The sequence below is a fragment of the Pogoniulus pusillus genome, chromosome 5 (assembly GCF_015220805.1).
Source record: "Pogoniulus pusillus isolate bPogPus1 chromosome 5, bPogPus1.pri, whole genome shotgun sequence".
Taxonomy (NCBI): Eukaryota; Metazoa; Chordata; class Aves; order Piciformes; family Lybiidae; genus Pogoniulus; species Pogoniulus pusillus.
In genome coordinates, this window is record NC_087268.1 from 29088303 (window position 1) to 29114558 (window position 26256).

A 26256-nucleotide genomic window follows, 5' to 3' on the forward strand; every position below is an offset into this window, starting at 1 on the left:
CTGAAGTACAATGGATGCTTCAGGAAAAAAAAAAAAAAACTCCATGTAGCACCTCTCCTATAGAGACAGGCTGAGAAAGTTGAGATCGTTCAGCCTGGACAAGAGAAGGGTTAGGCGAGACCTTATTGTGGCTTTTCGGAGGGCCTGTAAGAAAGCTGCAGAGGGATTTTTCACAAGGGCATGCAGTGATAGGACAAGGAGTAATGGACTTCAAGGGAAAGAGTGTAGGTTCAGGTTAGATGTAAGGAAGAAATTTTTCACGAAGGTGGTAAGGCACCGGAACAGGTTGCCTGGAGAAACTCTGGATGTCCCAATCCTAGAAGTGTTCATGACCAGGTTGGATACAGCTTTGAGCAATCAGGTCTAGCTGGGGATGTACCTACCCATGGCAGGGGGGTCGAAATTAAATGATCTTTAAGCTCCCTGCCTCCCTAAATCACTCTATGATATGACACTGTGATTCAGTCTCTCATCTATGCTTACAATACGGATTTCAAGCTGTCAAAGCAATTCTATGCAAATTAAAAAAATATCATTAACGTTGCTCATTGTTTCCAATGCCACCACCTCTGATGTAATAAATCCTCCTTCCTTACAAACGAGACCACTGGAGTCAAAGCTCCTGATAAGGAGGGACAGAGAAGTAAATCTGCACCTGGGGAGAACACCCAAGACTTAACCTAACCCAGCTTCCTCTTCAGCAGAAGCTGAAAAGCTGTTTGTCCTAGTAGCTGAGTGTCTCGTTTTCCTAACCTCTGTTCTGATGGGCTCTTTCAATCATTAACTGATTTAAGCTCCAGCAGAGAGGGGCTTTTTTCTTCCCCAATCTGCTTGTCAGCATGAAAGCCACGGAAAACATGAGGCCAGGTACAAAACAGTGAAGTGGGCGGAAAGGGGAGATGCACTTACTTGCTTAAGTGAAGTAGTAGCAGCAGCTATGAAAAAGAAAGGAAAACCCTAAGGGAATCTTTGAAGCATCCCAGGAAATAAAGCAAATTCCCTAGTGGAAACTGCAGGCTTTTTCCAAAAGCAGCACCCATTTATGGGAAATTTCATTCTGCTGCCTTAAGATGCAAGAAACCAACGTGTTCCCCCTGCACTTGTATAGCCCATTGTTTTGCAACAAGGAGCACTTTTAATGTTTCTAAAGGAGGCCTCCTGACTATTTCTTAAATGAGAAGAGATGGATGAGGGAGATTTTTTGGGGTTTTTTGGGTTGGGTTTTTTTTTTACTCCTTTGAAACATTCCTCCCTTTCAACGCTGTCTATTGTTAAATTAATTTGTACAGACCCCGGCAGCTCAGAGGTCAGGATGGTTCAAGTTGATGTTCTAAGCTGAGCACTGTTATGTTAAATACGGGTTTTCTTGGCTGCAGCTCTGCAGGGAGAAGGTCACCTCAGGGTTATTCGGGGTAGCAAATGTTAGCTGTGGGCAAGCGTTCCCAGAGGAGTGAGAATCAGACAGGGGTTTGTTCGATAGAAAGCTTAGGCGACCTGAACGGATAGCAAATGCACCCTCAGTTTGCTTCATCTCTTAGCTAATTCCAGCTTATTAAGAAACCTCCAGCACAGGGCCAGACAGCTGGAGGCTGCGTTTCCAGGGTGGGGAAACACATTCATCCTCTCACGGGGGAAGTGCCACATCGGTTTTAGCATTACCACATCATTTCTGCGGAGCAAGCCATACAGCAGGCTGCAACAGACAGGCAAGCCTATGGGGAGTGGTGACTGCCAAAAGATGTATATTAGTCTGCTGATGGCCTAAGCACTTGTCTTCTTGGCTGTGATTAGGCCTCCTAATTAATGAATAATCTCTTTTGGACAACTTTCTTGTTAGTCCAAATAAATCCGGCTTCTTCAACGTTATTTTCAGAGGAGTCAAGCTGCATTCAGTATTATTTGTGGCAACATAAGAAAATACCTTCTGAAACAAAAAAGAAACATCCAAACTACCCAGAAGGAGGACTTTTTTCCCCTTCTTTTTTCATTATTCCTCGGTGCTTTTTTTTAACGTATATTTAGTTATCTTCTTAGGCAAGACCCCTTGGAAGGTATGCAAACAGTAGTACTGCTAACCTGGATCACCAGTTAAAAGTGAGTCAAATACCCCAAGACAGGGCATTTGGAAAGCAGAATCTCCAGTTCTTGCTTGCTTCTGGGGACGCAGGCAGGTAAGGCAGCATGCCTGTTCTCAGGTTCTTGGATAAAATTTAGGATTTCAAGTTAAAGGGTGTTTGAGTGGAATGGTTTTTTAAAGTTATTACTAATTTTACTAATGACCCATTTCCAGGAGCTCATGCTGTAAAAAAACTACCAAATATAGTGAGACCTGCAGTAAAACTCACTTGAGCTGGCAATCAAGCAGCTGGAGAAATACTCAGTGGGGCTCATGCTAAGGAACATGTCCTAGATTACTCTGTAGTAGGAGCAGAGGGGCTTAGATGCATAAATCTGATCTGATACCCGCTCTCCACACTCCATCATCAGGTTCAGGCTTGCCTGGCACTGAAGCCAGCTATCACTTTCCTACAGCCCACAGTGCTGCCTCCACAGCTCAGAGACCACATACAGGTTACATCAGTGTCGGCTGACAGGAGGTAAGTAAAAATAGTCATACTAGCTCTTAGCTTTCCCATGCAGACTTTCCCACTGCCAATGGAAATGCTTATCGCAGCATCAGGGGCCAGCAAAAACCTGGCTTTGCAGTGAATGACTGCACCTCTCATGTCAACCTCCATCTACTCAACTTGCAGCATCTTTTCTCACAAGCTATGACAGCAGCTCTCACTCTGAGATTTAACACTCCAGCCAGAATTGCCCCCCATATTTCAGGTCAGGGGGACAACACAACCTCTTTTTCTTTTATGGACTGTTGTAGCCAACCACAATCTTGTCACCACAACTGAGGGTTTCTACTGAATGTGCTACATACCACCACACATGAAATTCAGAACAACTTCGGTACTACCAGGCTCCTCAATCAAAATTACAAAGGGGCAGAAGTGTCACATAGTTGTGCTTAAAATAAGCAATTTTCACAACATAACTCAAATCAGGCTCTACATCTTCTCAATGACCCCTCAAAATAGCTATACAGTACTGGCACTCAGCCTTACCTACTTTTAACCACTCTTCTGGCCATTTGCTCTTGCCATAGTTTTCTGTGCCCTGGCCATGTTCAAGGTGAGATTCATAGGCTCAAAGCTGCTTTGGGCTGCAGCAAACATCAGCAGTGCTTGCCTCCACTACAGGACACAGCTGTGGAAACCACCGATTTGGCTATAGTCCCTAGCATGTCATCACACAGTAACAGTAGAGATGCACAGAATCATAGAATTGTTTTGGTTGGAAAAGATTTTCAAGATCATTGACTCAGCTGTCAACCTGACACCACCATAGCCATTAAACTATGTCCCAAAGTGTCACTTCTACAGATTTTTTTAACACCTCTAGGGACACTGACTACCACCTTCCCAGGCAGCCTATTCCAATGCCTGACCACCCTTCCAGTAAAGAAATTTTCATCAACTGGCTGTTTCCAGTCGTATTTCAGCTGCCACAGTGCTGTCTCTAAATCGAGGAGAATAAATGATCACTCAACTACCTCAGCATAAAAACCACTGCAAACATCCATGAAAGACAGTGCAAATCACTTTTCCAAACTGAAATTCAGTATGCCAGCTGCCCTACACAGGCAAAGTCTTGCTGATCAGCCACAGAGTAGCTGGATTTTTTTGGTGCTACGTTCATGCATCTCTGCTCCCCTTCAGAAACTGCAGGTTGTAGAAGAACTGCAGTTATTTCCAGAGCACCTCATCAGCATTAGGGTCCTGGGAAGTCAAATGCTGCGTATCTGCAGAAGCCATGTGGGCTGAAAAGGCAAACTGGCTGAAGAGAAAAGCCAGTGGCCACCACTTACTTTCATTCATAAAGAACCACCTTTCTATCATGCATTTGCTTTTACTGCTGAATCAATAAGAAGGGAGTACCCTGACAGAGGGAAGAGGAAGCAAGGGCTGGGGAAGTTGGGTGGAGGCTGGGATGCTCGGTCAGGCGGGAAGGAAGCCCAGCTGCAGAGCAGCACAGAGGGCAGGAAGGCAGGGGTGAGCAGCAGAGACGAAAAAAAGAAACTGCCTGCAGCGCTAGTCAAAGAGCAAAACAACACCTGCCAGTGGCAGGGACAACTCAGCACAGAGTGGTTGAGAACGGGAAGAGAAAACTTCCTCACACCGAATGATCACATCCTTCCATGTGGGGAAACACTGGGTGATCCCTGCTACTAGTGAGGGCAGGCTCGGGCCCAGAGCATCCTAACCTGTTTCTCCCAAATGACTGAAGGGAAAGATGTCAAGATGCTCCTGCAAGAGACAGAAGGTCTGCGTGAGCAGCAAAACTCATATTGTATCTTCCCCCATTATTCTAAGCAGCCCTTCCCAGGACAGTGTACTTCTTCCCACCATTCCTATGCACAGAAAAGGGGACCCTGTGGCACTGACTGTGCTCCTCGCAGGTGGAGCCTCTGCTCTCCAGAGTACCCAAAATAGATGCACGCATTTTCATTCCTTCTACCCTGTGAATGTTACTTCATACTCCGTACAGAGATGCTCTACACACCAGGCACATCTGAGGACCCACAATACGAGCAGGAGTTACTGCCCATCTTCAGCACTTGCTGTGGCTTTCTGTGGGACTCATCCTTCCTTGCCCACAGAACAAGGTTTTAGTCCCTTTCGTCCTGAAAAAAATACAGTTCAGGAGCAGCCCATGCTTACATTATGTCATGTGTAACTGAACACGATGGCAGGAATCTCTTCATGCCTTGAGACAAGACAAGAGAGGCATGCAGAAATGGATAGTCTACTCAGCATCTAATAAAAAGAAAAAAAATAGCCCAGACAACACACACAACTGTATTTGGTTCCTCTTCCTCTTTTTAAAGGGACAGTTTTTGACACTGTGCTTGCAAAACCACATAATTCAAAAAAGGAAGGAAGTGCTTTGAGGGTTTTTTATTTAAAGCTTGACAGGATAAACGAATCACAGTCTCATTAAATCACACAAATCTCGGGCTGCACACAAGACTAAACCATGAGAAATAGGACATTACAAATCCTCATGCAGTTCTACACTTCCAGCACAACAGCTCATTTTATTTCTGCTCTTGGCAAGCTTAGAATAAAAGGCTTCTTTTCTTTGCTCCATAAATGTTTTTAGATGCTATATTATTTGATCTTAACACAGCAGTAATTGCACTGGAAAAGGGCAATCTGAATTGCTTCCTGAAAGAAGGAAACATTTATACTAACACACGCAGGAACAGAGAGTGTACTTACAAAAGGTCTGTTTCAATCCTATCACAAAATATACTTGACCAAACTCACAGTCTTCCAGGCAGAAATGGTTCAAGAATTTTGATTTTCCACTCTAAAGCAACAGTGTTTCTGAAATACACTTACTATCCATACCTCAATATAGCAGTATATTTTATATCCACAGAGTATGCTTCTACTGTATGTTCCAATAAAGCAAGTCCTATAGGCACTGTGTTTTGCTTTGCTTTTTATTACAAACTTTTTTATTAGACTCTAGTTTGTCTTTTTGCATTTGTTCCAGAGAGCAAGCAAGCCCTTGTTTTAAAACTCTATAAAGAACAACAGTAAATAAATTATTCCCTATTTCTCAGCTATGTCTCCTCTCAGTGCCAACTCCTATTTGTTTACATTAGCAACATAACTGTAAGAGACCTTTCAGAAAATGATCATTGTTAATACTCATATACATACACACAAACAACATGCCTATGCCTTCTATAGGCTCATTTGCCTTAAGCTAAAAGCTTGAATGAAGCTTCACCCTGCAAGAAGGCCTGCCAAACTGAAGGATGAAGTTAGTTTAGTCCTTGTACATAACAAATACAATTCAAAAATTGAACTTTCCTGGACTGTTTCCCAGGTTTTTTTCCCCTTTTTTGTGTATTTTAATATTTAACATGAACATGACTATGCTGATGATAAACCAACCTACACTAGCTGGGATGCTTTGTTTGGCTTCATAAAACAAAATAAAGTCTAATTTTTCTTTTTTTTTTTTTCTCCTTTCTCTCCCTTCCTCTCCTCTCTTCCATTCTGGGACTGCTGTATGCATGGTTCCAGGCACCATTAGTTTAAGCTATGACAAGATCAACACCATTGGAACCTGAATCCTACCTGTCTGGGAATTTTGCAGGGAAGCAAGATCTTTAAGAACTACCATCACAAAACCAGTGTGAAGAGTAGTGACAATAAAATCAAGACTCTTGGTTGGATTCTTCATAGCTTTCCCCATTCCACAGTTGTTAATGACCATGTGTAGCCCACAAGAAGTCTTCTCTCCCAGCACTTGCCATTTAGTTCCTAAAAATACTAATGAATTTACAAGTTGAAAGGTAGCAGACAAAAAAAATAGGTTCTGACATCCTTAAAGCAGTGAGAAACTGAGGTGAGAGGCAAGACAAAGCTTGAGAATTTACTAGCATTAGTTGTTTTTGTTGTAAAAGATTAAGTGGTGAGTTGAGATTCTGAACCCATCCTCACTGGATACAACTGTGGATTTACCATTTGATGCTAATTTTCACCATGCTAAGACACAATGGAATCTAAAACCTTGCATTTTGGGATATACAAGCTACTACAGATGAATCTGTGAAAAAAATGCTTTTTCTTACTAGCATTTGGCAGAGGTTTTGGACATATCTTTACCTCTAGAGGAAAACTTAAATACTGAAGCTAATCAGTATAAAGGTAATAAATTCCCCTCCTTCAGTTCCTCAAGAGGTGGGGTTCTCAAACTTTTCACTAAAATGTTTGTTAGTATTTCAAATGCTGACTATGTCTTTCCTTTTTGTTTTCAGCCAGCAGTCAGTCCTTTGAAATAGCACTGATTTCACTAAAAAGCCCTCTTTCTACGACTGCCTCTAAGTAGCCAAGACAGGCAAACCCCCTTCCTATTTTTTGCATGTTTTGCTTAGAGGATGCAGATGGAGAGCACCATCGTGACTGGCAAAGGGCACAGCCGTTCTCTCAGCAAGATGTCAGACACACCTAAACTCTCTTTCTCCCTTTACTTTCCCTCTCCTTTCCTCCATTGGTCTGGCTGTGGCAATGAGTAGATGGGGTCTGCTCATGCTCCCCTAGCATACCTGCCCCTGCCTGCTTTCTTGCTTTTCTTTCTGAGACAGTACTTGCTTTTGTTCAGGTCCATGGCCGCCTCAGAAAATGTGACTTTCCTCACCATGGTACCACCTACCACTTAGGAAGGTTATGGGTAACATTCAAGCCAACCATTTGGAGAACAAAGAAGAGAATTTGCAAGGACAGAGATGAAATTTCGTGTGGGTTTGCTCCCTGCCTCATGTAATACTGCCTCGATCCAAGTCTACATCTTTTAAGTGCTAAAGGCAGAGGGCAAAGTAATAAAGTGAAGCCAATTCGCTGCCCTAAATCCATCAGTGGAAGGTTTTCTCTGCCAGTCTAGAAAGAGACTGTTCTCAAAAAGAAATCTTTGTTTTAACACAGATTTATTCCTTAGCAACACCTCATGCTGCTTATGAGTCCTGCTTCAATTCCATTCAGACACCAAATAAATGAAAAACCTCATAGATTTAGTGTGATCTAAACACTAATTCTTAACGTTTTTACCATTTTCAGGAGTCTTGCTTCTATTTCTTTATTTGTATTTATATTCCTAGTCAGCATATCTTAGCAGAGATGGTTTACTAACAGTTAAAAGTGCCATTGCAGGTATAAGGTGTACTACACAGGATTAATTCAAGCAAAGGAACATTTTCTTACTTTCATCAGGATGTGGATTTTTAACTGTTGGAGAAAAACAGCATTTAAGTTTGTGCCAAATATGGGTAGGAAAATGCAAAAATACATACTAGCAGAAACCATAAATGATGCCAAGCAGTGCTGAGACTTCTGTTCTGCTGTTAAGCTGTGTTCAGTCTATCCTAAACATCTTGTATGTGTCTCTGTGCAGAACATTCCACTATACCTGCTCTGTGTGGTAAAGACAGTGAAATTTCCCAAATTTATATTTGGATATGAGGTAGTTTAGCAAAGCACTGATAGTCCACACTCACTGATGGGAAACCTGCCACTCAACAGTAGGAAACCTACCAACTGACAAACCTACTTTGATTAATTAATTAAACAAAAAATTAACAACCCAAGAAAGCAGAAGGAACTCTACATAGGGAAAGTGTATTTCCCTAATTCATTATAACTTGTACTTTATTTCAATGCATTGTGCAATGTAATGGATTAGGAACCTACCCCTAGCCCTACTTCACCTCTACTGAAATTACCCAGACTAACTCAGACAGTTTAGAAGAAGAAACTACATTTACAACATTGCAAAACTTACAAGCATACATACACACAAGTATTTACAGCTGTATACAAGGTAGAAATAATACAGAAATCCTGATTCCCTCCCAGACAAAGCAAACTGCCAAGAAGGGCTCAAAGCTACCCCCCCCTTTCTGTTCCCTCCTCCATCTCAGAAACCCACGCATAAAGTGGAAGCCAGTAACTTAAGTGCTAATTGCCAAAATTAGAGGTCAGGTGCCAAAACAGGTCGAAGTTAAAAGATAGTGATTAGATCTAAGGACACAGGGACCAGGCAGAGAAGTGAACAGGGCAATGTCCCAGAAGAAAGTGCCCAAACGTTATTTGTGTTTTGACTTTTCATCCCTCTCAGCAAACCAGTTAATATCATAGACATCACCATTATTTTCTTTTCACAACCAATGACCTAATTTCTCTCACCAAATTATTCCAATTAGCCTCAAACCAGCACATACAAGTAACAACAGTGAATCACATGATACAGAGCCCCCCCCAAACACAAAATTTGTTATAAGCTCTAACAGGCCCTGGAGGGTGGTGAGAAACACCAGGTTATTCCCAGGGAGGAATGGTACAGCTCTGGGTGTTCCCATTATCCCACTCCTGTGCTGCTATCAAGCTACAGCAGAATCATGTAACATCTCACAATCCTCAAGTGACATTTAAGTGGAAGAATACAAAGGTTTTGAGATTAATTTACAAGTAATAGTAGAGTGTTCTACCTACAAACCACACTTACTCAAACATATCTTGTACCTCACATTCTGCTTTTCCTCTTAAACAGCCTAGTTCTGTGAACAGTAGCAGCCACACGAGCTGGGTTTTCTGATTCTGACATAAGAAAATGAGCACCACTTGAGCTTTCCTTAAACAAGCAGACAGACAATATGCTCTGCTTCAGAAGAACCAAAAGAAATACCATTTAAAGTTAGCTGGGGAGAAGGGAGTACCCATGCCCACAGACCTGCTGGACACAGAAGCATCCCACTGACTGCGTTTGCACACAAGCACTGATTGCCAGCACACATCTCAAGTTCACATTGTCAATCAGGTAGATGGGTATTGTTGCATTTTAGTCTAAACATGCTGTACTGTTACAGATTTTCTCTTTTGTCCATTTTAACTACTTTTTGAGATTGTTAAATCTCCAGAATGCTCCAAAAGCAGCAGAAATTAGTAACAGTGAACTAATTTATGATGAAATGGACTTATCGTCCTAACTACTGATAATTTTTTTAAGCTTTAATTGTTCAAATTTGATACAGCTCTTTAAGAATCATATCCAATGTGCCTTCACAACTCTCCATGGATAGTATTTATCTGACTTATTTACTAATTACTTCCAAATTACAAGTGTCCCTCAGGTCTGAATCAGTTTTGATGAAAGAATGAGCAGACTACATAGTTTTATACCATAAGGGAAGATAAACTAAATGAAAAGAATTTGCATGTCTCAGACCAAGCAAATGGAAAGCCCAATTTCTTTGAAGTGATTTTTAACTTTTTACCACCACACACAGGTAACAATTTGTGCCTCCTAAACCTTCCACACCATCACCGTTCCAAGAGATCTGTTTAGTTTTTCAGTAAACCGAGGTAATTGTTACAAACTACAGCAAAAGCAGTATTCCAGACTGCAGATATAGTAAATGTTACTGTCTCCATAAAGAAACTGAGCACGGACAAGCACATGAGGAATGATCACCTATTTTCAGGCCACCTAAACAAAACACACCCAAGGACACACTGTAGAAGCAAGCACCCACATTTCTGTCAGTGGGTAACATATCTCATTTCCCTTCCAGGAGTCACAGAATTCAAGTTTATGTGAATTCTAGTACACCAGTTTTCTGCAAAGCATGCTGTTAGAAGGAATAGGCACACTGGTGTCTTTAGTTTAAAATCAATTTCACTCAGCCTGGGTATCAGAGAATCAGCGGGAAAATAGACTTTTAGTACACTACATTTGCTTTCTAAAAGCACTGTCTTTCTTGGCAAATGTAACATTGCTAATATTATACATACTTCATGTACTCCGTGTACTGTCTCTGCCACTACTATCTACCCAGTAGTTCAGCCAGTGGCTGATGACTCCATATTAGTTGTGCATTTCCTCCAGGAAACACGAAACTGTAACTACCTCCTGATTTCCAAAATCTCAGCAGAAGTAGCATCTCTGTTCTGACCCCCCTCCAAGACCTATGAATCACTCACCACTGCTGCAAGTCTTGACCCAGTCTGTCTTTATCTTGATAACACTTTTATTGAGCATGCCTGTTTCCAAGTAACTTGACATTTTCTGTAGTAATTCTCATTTTCCTCTTGCAATTTTCTTTCTTGCAACCTCACTTCAGATGGAAAATGAGGGGAATCTGATGGTTAAAAAGGTATTGCATTTTGAAGAACAAAAATAAAACTGTTTCCTTTAGTGGATGTGAATGAAAAACAACTTTTGGGTTACATTGCAAAACCACAGTGGGACTGATGTAATATCAAATACAAACTTGGGGAGTGGGGAAATGAGGAACTCTCTTGTTGCTCTGCCATTACTGACCACTTTTGCTTTATAGCTCATTACAAAATCCTGGTATTGGGAAATAGTGTGTAAAGAGGCTGACTTGAATCCAGTGGTAACAGAACAAAGACTTCATACTCATCACGTATACCTACTGGGTGCATTCTTCATTTACAATACAGTTTTGAGTCATGAAACTCCAGGAGTGTCCTTCTAACAGCTTTATTGTCTTTGCACAATATTGTCTAGTTGTTAATGGTCCTGCCTCATTAACTCAAACTGTTAAAAAGTATATAAATAAGATCAAGGATTTAGTAGTGAGAATTTTAATTATTTTGAAGTGTCATAGCTTGTAACAATTCCTTAGACAATAAGTGAGCATATTCAGAAACATGATTGCAGTGACACTATCAAAAAACAAACTGACAGAGAAAGAGGCCTTCACTTTCTTAAGCTGGTTCAGATAGCTATCCAATCCATGCTGAATCTCTGGGCAGTCTAGACTAGGAATTGCTATTGGTTGCTTGACTAATTAGACATGGCATTGACACGTCAAAGACCTTCCAAACATAGCAGGTATATCTCCGCATCAGACAATGCTATACTATTGCAGTAATACTCTCTATACAGCTTTCTGTACCTTCTCTGAGCTGTACAATGAGTTTATGAGACTCTTTGGGAACTTTCACAGTATCACAGTATCATCAGGGTTGGAAGAGACCTCACAGATCATCAAGTCCAACCCTTTACCACAGAGCTCAAGGCTAGACCATGGCACCAAGTGCCACGTCCAATCCTGCTTTGAACAGCTCCAGGGACGGCGACTCCACCACCTCCCCGGGCAGCCCATTCCAGTGTCCAATGACTCTCTCAGTGAAGAACTTTCTCCTCACCTTGAACCTAAATTTCCCCTGGCGCAGCTTGAGGCTGTGTCCTCTCGTTCTGGTGCTGGCCACCTGAGAGAAGACAGCAACCTCCTCCTGGCCACAACCACCCCTCAGGTAGTTGTAGACAGCAATGAGGTCACCCCTGAGCCTCCTCTTCTCCAGGCTGAGCAATCCCAGCTCCCTCAGCCTCTCCTCGTAGGGCTGTGCTCAAGGTCTCTCACCAGCCTCGTTGCCCTTCTCTGGACACGCTCAAGCATCTCGATGTCCTTCTTAAATTGCGGGGCCCAGAATTGAACACAGTACTCAAGGTGTGGTCTAACCAGTGCAGAGTTTCATCTGCAAGTACAGGATGGAACAGAATCAGTAGTAACTCCATGCTTTGCAGCTCTGCAGTCTGAAGAGTGCACACGATGTTCTTTCTAGAAATGTCAAGAAGAGAAAAATTCACTGAGGTGATCTCCTCCACCCTTACTGAGGAAATCATTCGGAGAGTCTCTATGCAGAGCACTGCAGTGGTGTGCATTGATGCTTGAGCTATCTCAGGAATCAAAAGACGCATCCTCATATCTATGTATTTTGCTGTGCATTTCCTCTTCAACGGCTGTGGTTTTAGTGCTGTCAACACCTGAAGAATCCTCAAGGCACTTTCAGCTACAACTAGTTACTGGTTTAAAAAAACACAAAGAGCTTCTGTGTCACACATGACAAAAGCAAAGTTCCACATATACAGCATGCTCTAGCTGTGTCCTTATTTATCTCATGACGGCCTTGCAAGAGTAACATATATTCCAGTAGCTGCAAGGTGTAATTATTTTAATTCCGTGGTCCATGAGTTTTCAGCAGGGTTTCTCTACTGCTTGCAGCTTTTGCAGACTGTAGCAGTATATCTGATCACGGGTTTAAGTAGTTGTGATCACATTACAACCACCCCGCAGTCTTCTCATTGGCTGCCTACACAGCTGCAGATTGATTTTTAGCTGGCTTTGTTGGTCTTTTTAGTGCCCCTAATAATAAAATGCCTGAGCAAACAGAAAATCTTCTGGTCAGTATTTCATTCAGAGATTCTTTTTCAGGAACTAACTCACAATAATCTATTATATCTTGATAGATAACTGTATGCTTGGTGTGTGGTGTGTAAGGCAAAGAGCAGTAACCTCCCTTTGATACAGATGCTATTGCCAGTACAGCTGGTAAACAGGACAGATGGCTTTGCACTGACATCAAGCACCTCCTGGCCTCATGAGCTGTAGAGCTCAGCAGGTGCTGCATGATCCTCCCTGAAAATGAGTCCTACCTCAGTGAACAGCATCTTGCCTCTTCCAGGAGCAGCAACCTCACCTCCAACCCCAACTTCTGTTGAGTCTCTCCTGGAATGTTTAAACTCAAACTTCAGAAAGAAAAAGACAATTGAGCATCAACTTCAAACACCCCCAGCCCCTGCCTCAAAGGTGAGGGTTTGTTCAAACTTGACATCTGTTCCAGCCCTGCTCACCCTGCATATAAAACAACTCAGTCAAATTAATTCACCGCCTGTGAATGCAGTGTATTTAGAGACCTCTGCTCATCTCACCCTATCTAACAATAGCAAGTGTCTGCAATTGTGTCCATTGGTCTTTGCACCATTTAGAAAACAGCACTCAGAGCACAGGGGATGACTGGGTACAAGGTCTCATTCCTACAAAGAACTAAATCACAGCAAAAGCACACCTAACTTGAAAAAGAAAAACAAACTTCCAGGCCCACAAACATTTCCCATGTAGTTTCTAATACCTACCTGAAACTTGGCAATTTCGGCAGCAAGACCTTTCAGGCAACAGATGTTTAGACACACTGAAAAGCACCTCAAGAACAAACACACATGGAGAATACTGAGCCCGGTCTTGGGCTAATGCTACCTTCATGGCTTTCTACAGCAGGACCTGTCACTAGGGAAATCAAGACAAGATGGGCATCAACCAGAAACACTTTTTGCCTGGAGGTAAGAGCATAACTAGGTCAAAAGAGACATTCTCTTCTACCATGCAGAGAGGGAAAACCTGTACTGAACAGTGAGCTTTCAAACCAGACACTCCAAAAAGCTCTTCAGTGATAGATGGAACTAAGTCTCTAACTGTGACTCCTTCTCCAGTGAACACAGGGCTAATATGCCTTACCACATATGCCTGTATACTGCCATTCACAATTTGGCTCCAAGCTATACTGCTCTGAATTTATCCTTCAAATAAAAAAAAACCAAAACAAAAAAACCCACCTAGAATAAATACCTAAAATGTAAAAAACAAAACCAAAACTCAAACACACTTAAATTAAAATATACTGTCAGCCTGAACAAGAAAATAGTAGTGGACAATACAATGGAACAAATATCAACTACGTAGAAGTAGTTCTAATGGAGTGCTTAGATTTTTGTAACAAACTGGGATTTTAACTTAAAACAAAGTAACACCCAGTCACATGAAATTTCAGAGTGATGGTTTTGTGCCAAGGAAAGCTTCTATGGAAAGTCTGAGGTAGATTGGCCAAGGCATTTTGGTGATATGAGCATTCCAGAAAAGTGAGGTGTTCTTCATTTCTTGGACTGTTTCCTAATTTTTTTTGGCTCATAGCAACTTAAACATGGTTGGCTTAGACATTCCAAATTTGCTTGGCTACTACTGGTGCCTTTGACTAGCTGCAGGCTTTTTATTACTAAATGTGGGTTTGTGTGAAATCTGAGTGCTGCAGTTGTTAACACCACGTGTTGACTTCTATGTACTGTAGGCTGCAGGGTCCTCAATCGCCTCATCAACTGTGCTCAGGAGACTGCATGGAAGCCCAGGACCCTTCCCTCAAGTCCGAATGGGTGTAAGAATTTGTCTGGACTTTACAGGCTCCTTAGGGGAGCTACATTTCATCAGGATGAAGAGAAACGGTCCCAGCATGCTTCCAAACCTTGCCAGAACCAAAGTGGCTCTCCTGGAAACATAAGCACACACCAGTCACAGATGGTTTCCTCCCCAGACTTACTCTCCTCCTCCTTCAATCCACACTTAGCCTTACTCTTTGATGTACCCAAAAATTTTCCCAGGGAACATCCACCAAACACTCAAGTACCCACTCCTCTACAGGTTACTGATTCAGTCTATTTTCCATTTCCACAGTGATTGCAAACTCCGTGCCAGGATTTAGGTACTTCAGCTTACTCCAGCTCTGTGCTCCTCTCCCTCATTTTTTTAAGGCATCTGCTAGACTGGGAGTTTTGGGCACATAAACACAACATATCTCATTAGACTTCTGGTCAGGAAAATTCAGGGTGAAGACCTCAGCCCTCAAGAAGCAAATTTGCCCTGTGCAAATTAAAACTTTTGACGCATTCTGGAGGGACTGTGGGTAAGGAATTCACTCCTAGTGAGGACTGCTCTGTTAACAGTCTTGATTTTGATAACAGACACTATGGCAACCTCATGCATCTCTTAACATATCCTTCAGCACGGTCAACGACTTTAAACAATTGTCCTTAATCTTAGGTATTTCCTTTGACAATGACTATCACCTGCCGAGCCGCCAGGAAAACAAGCAGTGCAGAGCTATCAGTGGCGGAAAACATTAGGACACTAAAAACACTTGCTGGTGAAGTATGCTTCTGCACAGAAAGTGCCTCTGCTACAAAGAGACCTATTCTTTCAGAGATATACACATGCATGCCTCCCATTCACAGGAGCTACCCGAGTGCATCCAAAGTAGAATAGGCTTGAAAGTGTCTACATTTAACAAACATTGATCTCACACAGAAGTGCTTTTTAAGAATGACAAATCTTTTGACTTACTGCATCTTACTTTTGCTCTTCAGAAACAAAAGATTTTACCATGACATTAAAAAAAAAAAGCAATACCAGCACCAAAAAAACATAAACCACAAAATATCTACCTGGTAGATAGCAAAAACTGAAGTGTTTTCCACATTTTTTGTCCAAATGAATATTTATCAGAGCTCTTTTATTTATACCAGCTTCATGCATCTTTTCTGTCACCTTTTCAATGCAGATAACCTACCGCAGAAGTTTGATCTTCTCAGGAGAGACCACATAAAACTCACAGTATCACAGTATCATCAAGGTTGGAAGAGACCTCATAGATCATCAAGTCCAACCCTTTACCATAGAGCTCAAGGCTACACCATGGCACCAAGTGCCACGTCCAACCTTGCCTTGAACAGCTCCAGGGACGGCGACTCCACCACCTCCCCGGGCAGCCCATTCCAGTGTCCAATGACTCTCTCAGTGAAGAACTTTCTCCTCACCTCCAGCCTAAATCTCCCCTGGCGCAGCCTGAGGCTGTGTCCTCTCCTTCTGGTGCTGGCCACCTGAGAGAAGACAGCAACCTCCTCCTGGCCACAACCACCCCTCAGGTAGTTGTAGACAACAATAAGGTCACCCCTGAGCCTCCTCTTCTCCAGGCTAAACAATCCCAGCTCCCTCAGCCTCTCCTCGTAGGGCTGTGCTCAAAGCCTCTCACCAGCCTCGTCGCCCTTCTCTGGACACCCTCAAGCATCAAAATGTCCCTCCTAAACTGGGGGGCCCAGAACTGAACACAGTACTCAAGGTGTGGTCTAACCAGTGCAGAGTACAGGGGCAGAATGACCTCCCTGCTCCTGCTGACCACACCATTCCTGATGCAGGCCAGGATGCCACTGGCTCTCTTGGCCACCTGGGCACACTGCTGGCTCATGTTCAGGCGGGTATCAATCAGTACCCCCAGATCCCTCTCTGTCTGGCTGCTCTCCAGCCACTCCGACCCCAGCCTGTATCTCTGAATGGGGTTGTTGTGGCCAAAGTGCAGCACCCTGCACTTGGAGCTATTGAATGCCATCCCATTGGACTCTGCCCATCTGTCCAGGTGGTCAAGGTCCCGCTGCAGAGCCCTTCTGCCCTCCAACCCAGCCACATCTGCCCCCAGATTAGTGTCATCTGCAAACTTGCTGATGACTGACTCCATGCCCTCATACAGATCATCTATGAAGATGTTAAAGAGGATGGGGCCCAGTGCTTGAGGGACTCAGCCCAGCTCTATAAAACACCTGCAAAAGAAACCTGCAGAGCACCAAGGAAAGCTGCAGCAGGAGTACCCACAGAGCTCCTGCCTCCACTGCCCTCTGTGAAGGGGAGCTACCCCACTCCATCTCACTGGTCACTATGTGAGCCAACAAAAAGAGCATGAGGAGAATCTGCATGCACTTCCCTCCCCGTCTCAATCCACTGAGGGCCAGCCACAGCCTGACCCTAACTTAACACTCAGTCTGTAAACTTACTTAACACTTCTAGAAGAATTTATTTTTTTAAAACATACTGATGGCAGCATATGGCCCATCGACAGGTTTATTATTATAAGACACTTTTTCCACCAGGTTACAGTCTTTTTTATAAACATATGTTTCAGCACATAATAAAAACCCCAAGAACTACTTCGGAAACATAATCACTATGCAGGCACAGAAACTACTTCTCAAGGTTTGTCAAGATAATGAAAGAAAGGAGCTTCTAAGGGACTTTCAGTTTTCTAAATGTCTTTTTCCAAATGTCTTTTCAATCTATGAGTACTGAGAGTTATGCATATTACATAAACAAACAAAAAAATTAAAAGAGAGATTTTCTTTGATATTATCACATTATTCTCCATTTTGTCAAAACAATCATTTTTATACTTAGTAAAACTTCTTACACTAAGTAGACCTTTTAGCTGTGTTTTAAATCAGAACATGTGCTTTATGGGTGAATGATAAGCTTCTGGAAAAAAAGGTGGCATATTACAAAGAAAATGTCAACACCACACTGCTAAAGTTATGCAAACCCATCACTGTAAAACCACCCTGTGCCCTTCAACTGTGCTAAAGGTCAGTGTGTGGAGTCAAAGCAGTTATATCATGGAATCGTAGAATCAAACAGGTTGGAAGAGACCTCCAAGATCATCCAGGCCAACCTAGCACCCAGCCCTAGACAATCAACTAGACCATGGCACCAAGTGCCTCATGCAGGCTTTGCTTCAACACCTCCAGGGACGGTGCCTCCACCACCTCCCTGGGCAGCCCATTCCAATGCCAATCACTCTCTCTGGCAAGAACTCCCTCCTAACATCCAGCCTATACCTCCCCCAGCACAACTTGAGATTGTGTCCCCTTGTTCTATTGCTGGTTGCCTGGGAGAAGACAGCAACCCCCACCTGGCTACAACCTCCCTCCAGGTACATAGCAATGAGGTCTCCCCTGAGCCTCCTCTTCTCCAGGCTAAACACCCCCAGCTCCCTCAGCCTCTCCTCAGAGGGTTTGTGTTCCAGGCCTTTCACCAGCTTTGTCGCCCTTCTCTGGACACATTCCAGCACCTCAGCATCTCTCTTGAATTGAGGAGCCCAGAACTGGACACAGCACTCAAGGTGTGGCCTGACCAGTGCTGAGTACAGGGGAAGAAGAACCTCCCTTGTCCTACTGGCCACACTGTTCCTGATGCAGGCCAGGATGCCATTGGCTCTCTTGGTCACCTGGGCACACTGCTGGCTCAGATTCAGCTGCTATCTACCAGTACCCCCAGGTCCCTTTCTGTCTGGCTGCTCTCCAGCCACTCAGTCCCCAGCCTATAGCGCTGCTTGGGGTTGTTGTGGCCAAAGTGCAGAACCCTGCACTTGGCCTTGTTAAATCTCATCCTGTTGGCCTCTGCCCACCCATTCAGCCTGTCTAGGTCCCTCAGCAGGGCTCTCCTACCCTCCAACAGATCAACACCTGCTCCTAGCTTGGTGTCATCTGCAAACTTACTGATGCTGGACTCAATCCCCTCGTCCAGATCAATAAAGATGTTTAACAGGACTGGGCCCAGCACTGACCCCGGGGAACACCACTAGTGACAGCTGCCGACTGGATGTGTATCATGTCCTTGCATCCATCTGTAAGACTGCATACAAGTCAAATGTCTAAAATCATGACACTGTCTGACTTCTATTATCAATCACATTTGTGTTCTGAAGAAATAAGGCTTCTTGTCTATGCAGCTATAGTGCAATTTCTACGCTACCATCACTTTAGAGAAAAAAATAAAACAAAACTCATACAGCATGCACTGCTTTCTTCAAACAATTCCTGCACTCCTCTGGGTTAAACCCCAACCAGGCATTGTTTTAAAACCAGCTTTTTCAACACACCTAACTTTGACCCAACTCATGTATGTTTCTGCTAGGAGCTTTTGTTCCTACCACCCAAGTTTACTGTCTCCTGTTGAAAGGAGCCTGCAGCTGGAATAAAAACTAGGACTCTCAGGGGTCTAGATCCAAAGACTACTTAAAGGCAGCAGAAGACCTTTCACCAATTTTGTGGGACTAAATGTAAGGCCTGTAGTTCACTGGAGACACTAAAGGCCTTCCAGACTCTGACACAAGACATTAAGAACTCCTTAACCACTAAAGAATTTTGCAACAACTGTGAACATTTCATTGACATTATGGGGAAGAAAAAGCATTTCTGTTCCCTCTCCCCACAAAAAAAACAGATGTTTTAAGACACCAGTAGATTTGAAGATTAAAGGCAAAAAATAATGTCCCTAATTTTATCATAAGCATACTGTTATAATTGGCATGTGTTAGCCTACATTCAAAGAAAACTCATTTGTTAAAATTAATCACCGACTCAGCCAATTTGTCAGTAACTACTGTCAAAGTCTGGACATGATTAGTTTCACTGGGAGATACAGGGTGCCCTCTATAATGTTTCAAAAGGATTAAATCCTAAAACCAGTGAAACTTTTGAACATTCTGCAAGCAATTCATTCACACAGAGGCAGGACCTCACGGCTGCTGCTGCCGTAGGCTCTACTTTCTTTCTGCTTTTGCAGATTAAGCCTTTCTAGGACAGACAAGCCAAGCTCTAACAATAAAATGTGCTCTTTCTCCACCAGCAGACAGAACGATTAGCAATCACAGGTTCCTGCGCTGTGTTTGGAAACACTTAACCAGCAGGATGGGTTTGAGGCAAAGATGAGGCATGATGTACTTGTTAGCCACTCTAATGAGTCTTTCTACAAGTGGGCTGGCTCCGCTCATCTAATTGCAGTGGCTGCTTCTGCACTACGGAAACCTGTCTATTAGAAACCACATTTCACAGGTGACTAAACAGCCAGTGGATGGTGACAGCTTTCATTTGTTACTGACCTTCATTCCCTGCCACACCGTAAGAGTGAACAGCTCAACATCCCATTGCCCGTCCAGAGTCAAACACCTCCTCCTCTGCATGGAAAAACATAAAATACATACATTTTTCAGATTTGCAAGGCAGGACAGGACTTTGACCTACCCATCTTCTCATGTCGGAATCTGCCTCAAAGGAGAATGTTACATCCCGTGCTACTCAGTTATGCAAAAAAGAGAGGGACTTCTGTCATGGTCCAATATGCATAGGGCACATCACTACATTTTTATACACAGAATGTACTTATTTTGGACCTGTCCCTCAAAGAGAATGTCAGAGACAGCAAAGACTTATTTCATAGAAACAGGATCAGAGCTTTTTCTGAGGGACAGACATGAGAGTGACCAGACCAAAGTAGTCCTTCCAGTGAAGGGCTGAAAGGCAACTCCTCTAAAAAAGTTAAACGCCGATCTTAGCATAGCAGAGTGACTTTAAACTGAGGATTCTGTGAAGACCCCTCATCAAATTTTACACCCTCCAGACCTTTGGAAATGTCAATGACATAGTGGATTCACAAAGCTGAGGAATAAATCACCCCATCTCACCAAGTCCTCTGCACCTGGTGGACCATATATCTCCTACCCAGACACATATATATCACAAGGGGAAAAAAAAAACCCCTTCCCACAGTTAACAGCCATTTGGTTCACATGATCTCACAACCGTAGCTAAAAAATGCCCTAATCTTGGATTAATATTTAAACAATTTAATACAATAAACAATAGACTGTACGAAACTTGCAGTGAATCCTACTCTCATGACAACTGCAGAACTACGCAGTGACTAACATTTACTTTTCATTTACATACAGATTTCTGAAGTGCAGCCTTCAAGAATGTACACTGCAATAACACAATTCCAATGAAATGCAACAGCAGTCCAAGCCACCACATCCCAGAGCTCAGCTCTGCTTCACTTCCCCAGCTCCCACTGAACCTCTGGATATCTTCTGCAGCATGAAAGACTTAGTCTCTTTACAGTGACTGGTGTCAAAGAGGGATTTGAAGGCTTGTTAGAACATCTGTCAGGAGTAGGTTCCCAAGGTCAAGGATTCTCATCAACAACCCTGGCATTTAACCCGTCAAACGTTTATCCTTCTGGAAAGAACCTCTGAAAAATGCATACAGCAAACACAATGATTCTGGCATATTTTGTCCTCAAGGCCAGATGCTGAAGCACTCTTTCTAGTTTAGGTAAAATTTTCAACCCAAATAAAAATATCTTTTTGTTTGTTTGTTTTGTACAAAACCACTTTTCTCAGAAGTATTTTTGATCAAGAAAATCAGTCTTCTATGACTACACCATAGAAAAGACTGAATCAAAAATACAAAACGTTCATAAAAACAGTAACAAATATCAGTTTTTTTACCTTATTCTCAAGTATATTATGGGGAGCTGCAGCTAGCTTTTCATATGGTGCTGCACCCCAAACATGACACCATGAGTTCTACTGGAGGCAAATGGCATTTATTATGGAATTAATACCTGTGATGAAGTATGTAATGATGAGTTTAATGTAGCTGAACTGTATTATAGATTCCTGTGCCACACATTTCATCCCATGATATTATTGTCTTTGTTCTTAAAACAATTTTCAACACATACAATGTCACTACAAGAAATATGCTCAACTTCAGTACTGTTTAAAAACTTAGAAGAAAATAAAGTAACTGTAGCTTTCTCATTTCTGTCATGATCTGGTGGATACCTAAATATGAATGAGAGTTTTAAGGAAGATCAAAGAGTATTACTGTATGACACCATGCAGAAGAATTCTGCTTTCAGTTACGCAAATTGGAAATGTAGTGGGAAGACTGTAAATGAGAGCCTAAAAAGTACAAAGTTCAGGGAAAAGCCATGCATGCAGCTGCTCCAAAAATAACCACGGTCAGATAAAAGTCTGAAAGCAATTATTTGGGTTGAATATTATACATAGACCACTACACCAAGGTTCTGTAATTAAACAAGACAAAAGTTCAGATGGTGCCTAATAAACCATTTACTACATTAATTACATTCAAGTGTGGAAGTCTAATGCTTAGTAATAACTAACAACAAGGGAAATAAATTAAAGTATCTGATGTTGTAAATTTCTGTCTTTTTCATTCATCTACCAATGTTACCAGCCAGTCTTTCTAACACACTTCAAACACATGAAAGGGATACTGCTTAGTGTCAGCAAGAGTATTGAAGGGCTGTAAACCTTTATCCTGAGGAAGCCGAACAGTCTAACTCGACAAAAATAATTTCTACACTATAAAAGTAGCAGCAAATAGAGATTTTCCATTATTTGAATCAAGTCCCTGTGCCTTTATTCCAAAGTTGCAGTGCTGCAGAAGCACCTTGGGTTTTTTTTGTAGCAACAACATCTCAATAGATCTTTGCAGATCAACCGATTTCCCACTGACCCTATTCTCTGGATTTGCCTTTGCATCAATCTCTCAGCATTTGTATACATCTGCAATTTGAATAATATTTGCAGCAATTCCTTACCAAGACAATTAATATTAGAGAGGTATTTAATATATTTTGGCATCTTTTAATGCCACTAGCAGCTAAATACATGGAAAACAAGCCAAGACCATACGCCCAAGTACTTCTCTGTAGACTGCCAGTCAATTACTTAGCAAATATAGAAAAGTTCCCAAAACACAATCTGAAAATTACTGCAGAGAGATTTGCACACAGTTTCTGAGGGACCAGTAGCATAACAACAACCTATGTAAAATCCAGCATGCTCCACTAGTATATGCAGTAACATATGCAGCATCAATTCACAGTGCAATCATTGACATGCTACCAACAGGATGCTGTTTTATCTCATTTCACTAACCTGAAATAAGAAAAAAAACCCACATTCTGTAGGACTACAATTGTTTTCATTCTTACTTTCTGAATTTTAAATCAGGAAATAGTATCCCTAGATTTTACTTATGCACAATTCTAATCTAAGAGAGCATATAACAATCATTTTGTGTATTTCAAAGGAGGGTGGAGATAAGGTAAACTATCCAAAATGTCCTTCTACTGGGATGTCTGCATAAGCAATCCTAATATCCCTTTAAGCTCCTTTTATAAAGTTTTGGTAAGTTTCCCTATTGTTTGGCATTTCCATAGGTGTAGAGGTCTGCAACTTTGCAACAAACCTCAAATTCTCCAATTCTGAATGTGCAGCAGGGACAATGCTGGGAAATCCTGTTTTCTGCCCAGATGAACTGTGTAAGAAGACTTCTCTGACTACCAGATAAAAAATTATGCAGGTCCTAAACTCCACCACAGACGACTTCTGCCTACAAACAGTTCAAAATCTTCACTTACAAGACCTCAAATCCAGCACTTCCACAGCAAATGGCAAGTAGAGCTCTGCCTGCTTCAACAGAGGCGTCTGCCAAGATGCCCCTTTGTTGTCAGCTGCAGAATCAGTGCCGAGTATCCTTGGGTTCGAATGCACAGGCAGGACACCTCACCTACCAGACCCTCTGTCACAGCTTCTCATTCAGCAACCCATAGCACATATTCTCTCAGTAGAGCAGCTTTTGGTTTTAGCAAGATACACACTAAACCAGCAGGTAACCACCACAGGATTTCCAGCCAAACAGTATTTCAATCAGAAAACACGTGTAAAATAAAAATACCTGTAAACTATACCCTGAGTTCAATGTAATAATAAAACAAAAAACCACCACAACAAAAAAAAAAACCTCAACATACATTAAAAAAAAACCTGCAAGAGCTTCATATTTAAACTGAAAAGAAATGCAGCAATTCTTTCCCCATATCCAAAAGCCCCACACTACCAAAAGCAGCTGAATTACTTCTGCATGCGTCTAAAAGAAATTTAAAAATTACAAATATGCATGTACTAAAGTTACCTGGATGCAGACATCATGCCTGTAAAGTTTCATTGCAAAGGGTTAAAGTTCAGAAAGTTTACAAGGCTGAAAAAGGAAAAGCAAGACTGAAAAACAAGCAAAAACCTCAGCCCTGAGGTTTGCTGCTGCCTCCCTGCCTATCACTTAACGTTTCTCTCCACGTGAAGGAATCACTAAACCTTACTCCAACAGTTATCAACTAAATCATCTGAACGAGTAACCTAGGCTTTTCTTTTTCCTAATACCAACTGAAACACACTACCAGGACAGAATAAACTACAACCGGTAGTTGAGTAATAGAGAAGATAGTATTTCTGCTGAAATATAGGAGACTGCAAAAGTGGTTTACATTGCTTACTAGAGGCAAACTCGCAGGGACCTTTTTCTTCTCTTTGAGCACATTGATTTCTCCATGCCAACCCGACCACCTAACTATTTATAAGCGCAATCTGCAAAAGCAAATACAGCATTAATACAATAGCCTTGAAGAGAAACCACCAAAAAAAAAGGTCTCATTTAAATTCCTGGAAAGCACTCCTTCTCTAAACACATCTATTCAAGCTCTCTTGAGCAGGCGAACCCTACTGAAAACATATCCTGCATACTCCCTGCTTGAAAACTGTTAAGCCAAGAAGCCACTAAGCTATGCCACTGAGAATCCATATGGCTTCACGTAAAGGATTCTTCTTCCAGCAAACGCTGCACAGTAGAAACCTTCTCCTTTACCATCCCTCCCGTCTCCCCTCAAAAGTGCTTTCCGCCTGGGAGTGCCCCTACCTACCGCCGGGACGCTCAGGGCTCTCTGGGGCGCCTGCCCCCCGAGGTGCAGCAGCCGGGGCGGCGCGGGCGCTCCGCCTCGCCGCTTCCCACGCGGTGCTGCTCCCCCCACATGCTGCTGGCCGCCACACGCACAAAGCGCAGGGCGCGGGCGACCGCCGGGGGCGGGCAGCACCCCGGATGCCGCCGGATCGCAGCGGCACCAGCGCCAGGAGGTGACACGGGCAGCGGGCGGCTCGCAGTGGCGCGGCGCGGAACGGCACGGCGCCGCCCACCGCCCCCCTGAGCGCTGCCCACCCCCGGGAGCCCCAACCCCGCCCCAGGCGCCGCTGCCACAGTCTGATCGCCGTCGCCTGTACCCGTACACTGTCGCCCGGCCCCTGCCCGGGATGAGGGGGTCTTTCTGTCCCCCGGTTACCTCGCGGGCGGAGCCGGGAGCTACGGCAACGGGGCGGGAGATTGCGCTGGTTACCGGGCGGAGGGAGTCGCCTGCCAGAGGCCGAGGCCGGAGCTGGGGCTGCCGTGGGGCGGACATGCCGGGACTGACCCGGGGCCGTGGCGCGCTGTCCCGGCTCATTGTTCGTGAAGGGCAGCGGCGGGAGGGGCGGGCGCTGCGGCGGGAGGGGGCCAGGCTGGCGGCGGGGGTAGCGCTGCACCATCCTCCGCATGGCCCGGAGTCTCGGGGCAACACTTCATCTTCCCCGCCTTGTGTGGTGTGCGTGAGGCCAGCGGCAGCGGGACGTCTTGCCCCACGTTGGCCGGGGACGGGGGAGATGCGCGACAATAGGGCGGCCGCCCTACGCTTTCCCCTGCCTTTGCGCTGCTGGGCTGGGAGGATTGGGCTGCACCATCAGGGGCTCTGCTGGAGAAGTTGAAAGCGGGAGGGACGGGTGGGAGGTGAGTGGGCGGGGGCCGAGTATAGCAGCTTTTCGCCTCGCTCGTCCGGGCCTGGTGAATGGGAAAAGCGCCCTGGGGCTCCGGCACCGTGGGGGCTGCGGAACTACGGCACCAGCTGGGCGAGGGCGGTTTGCTTGTGGCCGACTGGGAAAGTTGAGGGCAGGGTCCTTTCCTCAGCCTCCTCCCGTGTGGCGAGGCGGTGGGACTCCTGCACCCACGCGGCGTGGAAGCCCCGCAGCCAGCTTTGGCTCTTTAAGCTCCGTTAATTAAGGAAATATTTTAAGCTTAAAGGTCTCCTGAGAAGAAACACATTAAGTCGCACATAAAGCGGCTGGAGAAAACAATGCGGTACAGGGCTGTAGGATCAGCGAGCACAAAGGGAAGGGGAGCTGAAACAGCTGTTCAGGGAAGGGCACTAAACGCTCCCTCACGCCGCCGGACCCAAGCGCCACCGGCTGCCCTTGTGCTTCCAGTGTCCATCCAGCGGCACGGAGGGAGGGAAGTGTTTGCAGAGCAATCGTTGCTGTCCTTTCTTGTCTTGCTGAATAGCTAAAAATACCTTAAAGCACGTTTTACAGTCTTTGTTCAGACTGAATAGTGAGTTAACTTTGCAAACAGTATCAGTCTTCACTTACAACGAAACAGTACAACAATAAATAAGGTTTATTACGCTAAATCTATGCTTTAAGCGTCTGTATGACTGCATCTGTCACT

The 26256-nt window shown here is 43.6% G+C and overlaps 1 protein-coding gene across 9 annotated transcripts in view; it reads right to left on the minus strand.

The window, feature by feature from the left end:
- ST6GAL2 (ST6 beta-galactoside alpha-2,6-sialyltransferase 2) overlaps nt 1–25773 on the minus strand; it is a 60737-nt gene extending 34964 nt beyond the window's left edge. Inside the window, exons 1-2 of one of the 9 annotated variants that reach the window (XM_064143637.1) lie at nt 25064–25773; nt 19959–20033 (exon numbers count right to left, since the gene is read on the minus strand). In XM_064143637.1, coding sequence (XP_063999707.1) covers nt 19959–20033; nt 25064–25222 — 234 coding nt within the window. In that variant the 5' untranslated portion in view covers nt 25223–25773. Of the gene's footprint in view, nt 1–19958; nt 20034–23314; nt 23362–23868; nt 23963–24226; nt 24616–24645; nt 24831–25063 lie in introns of those variants that run through there. The other 8 variants (XM_064143641.1, XM_064143642.1, XM_064143639.1 and 5 more) reach the window with 8 other exon arrangements.
- Between the last annotated feature and the right edge of the window lie 483 nt (nt 25774–26256).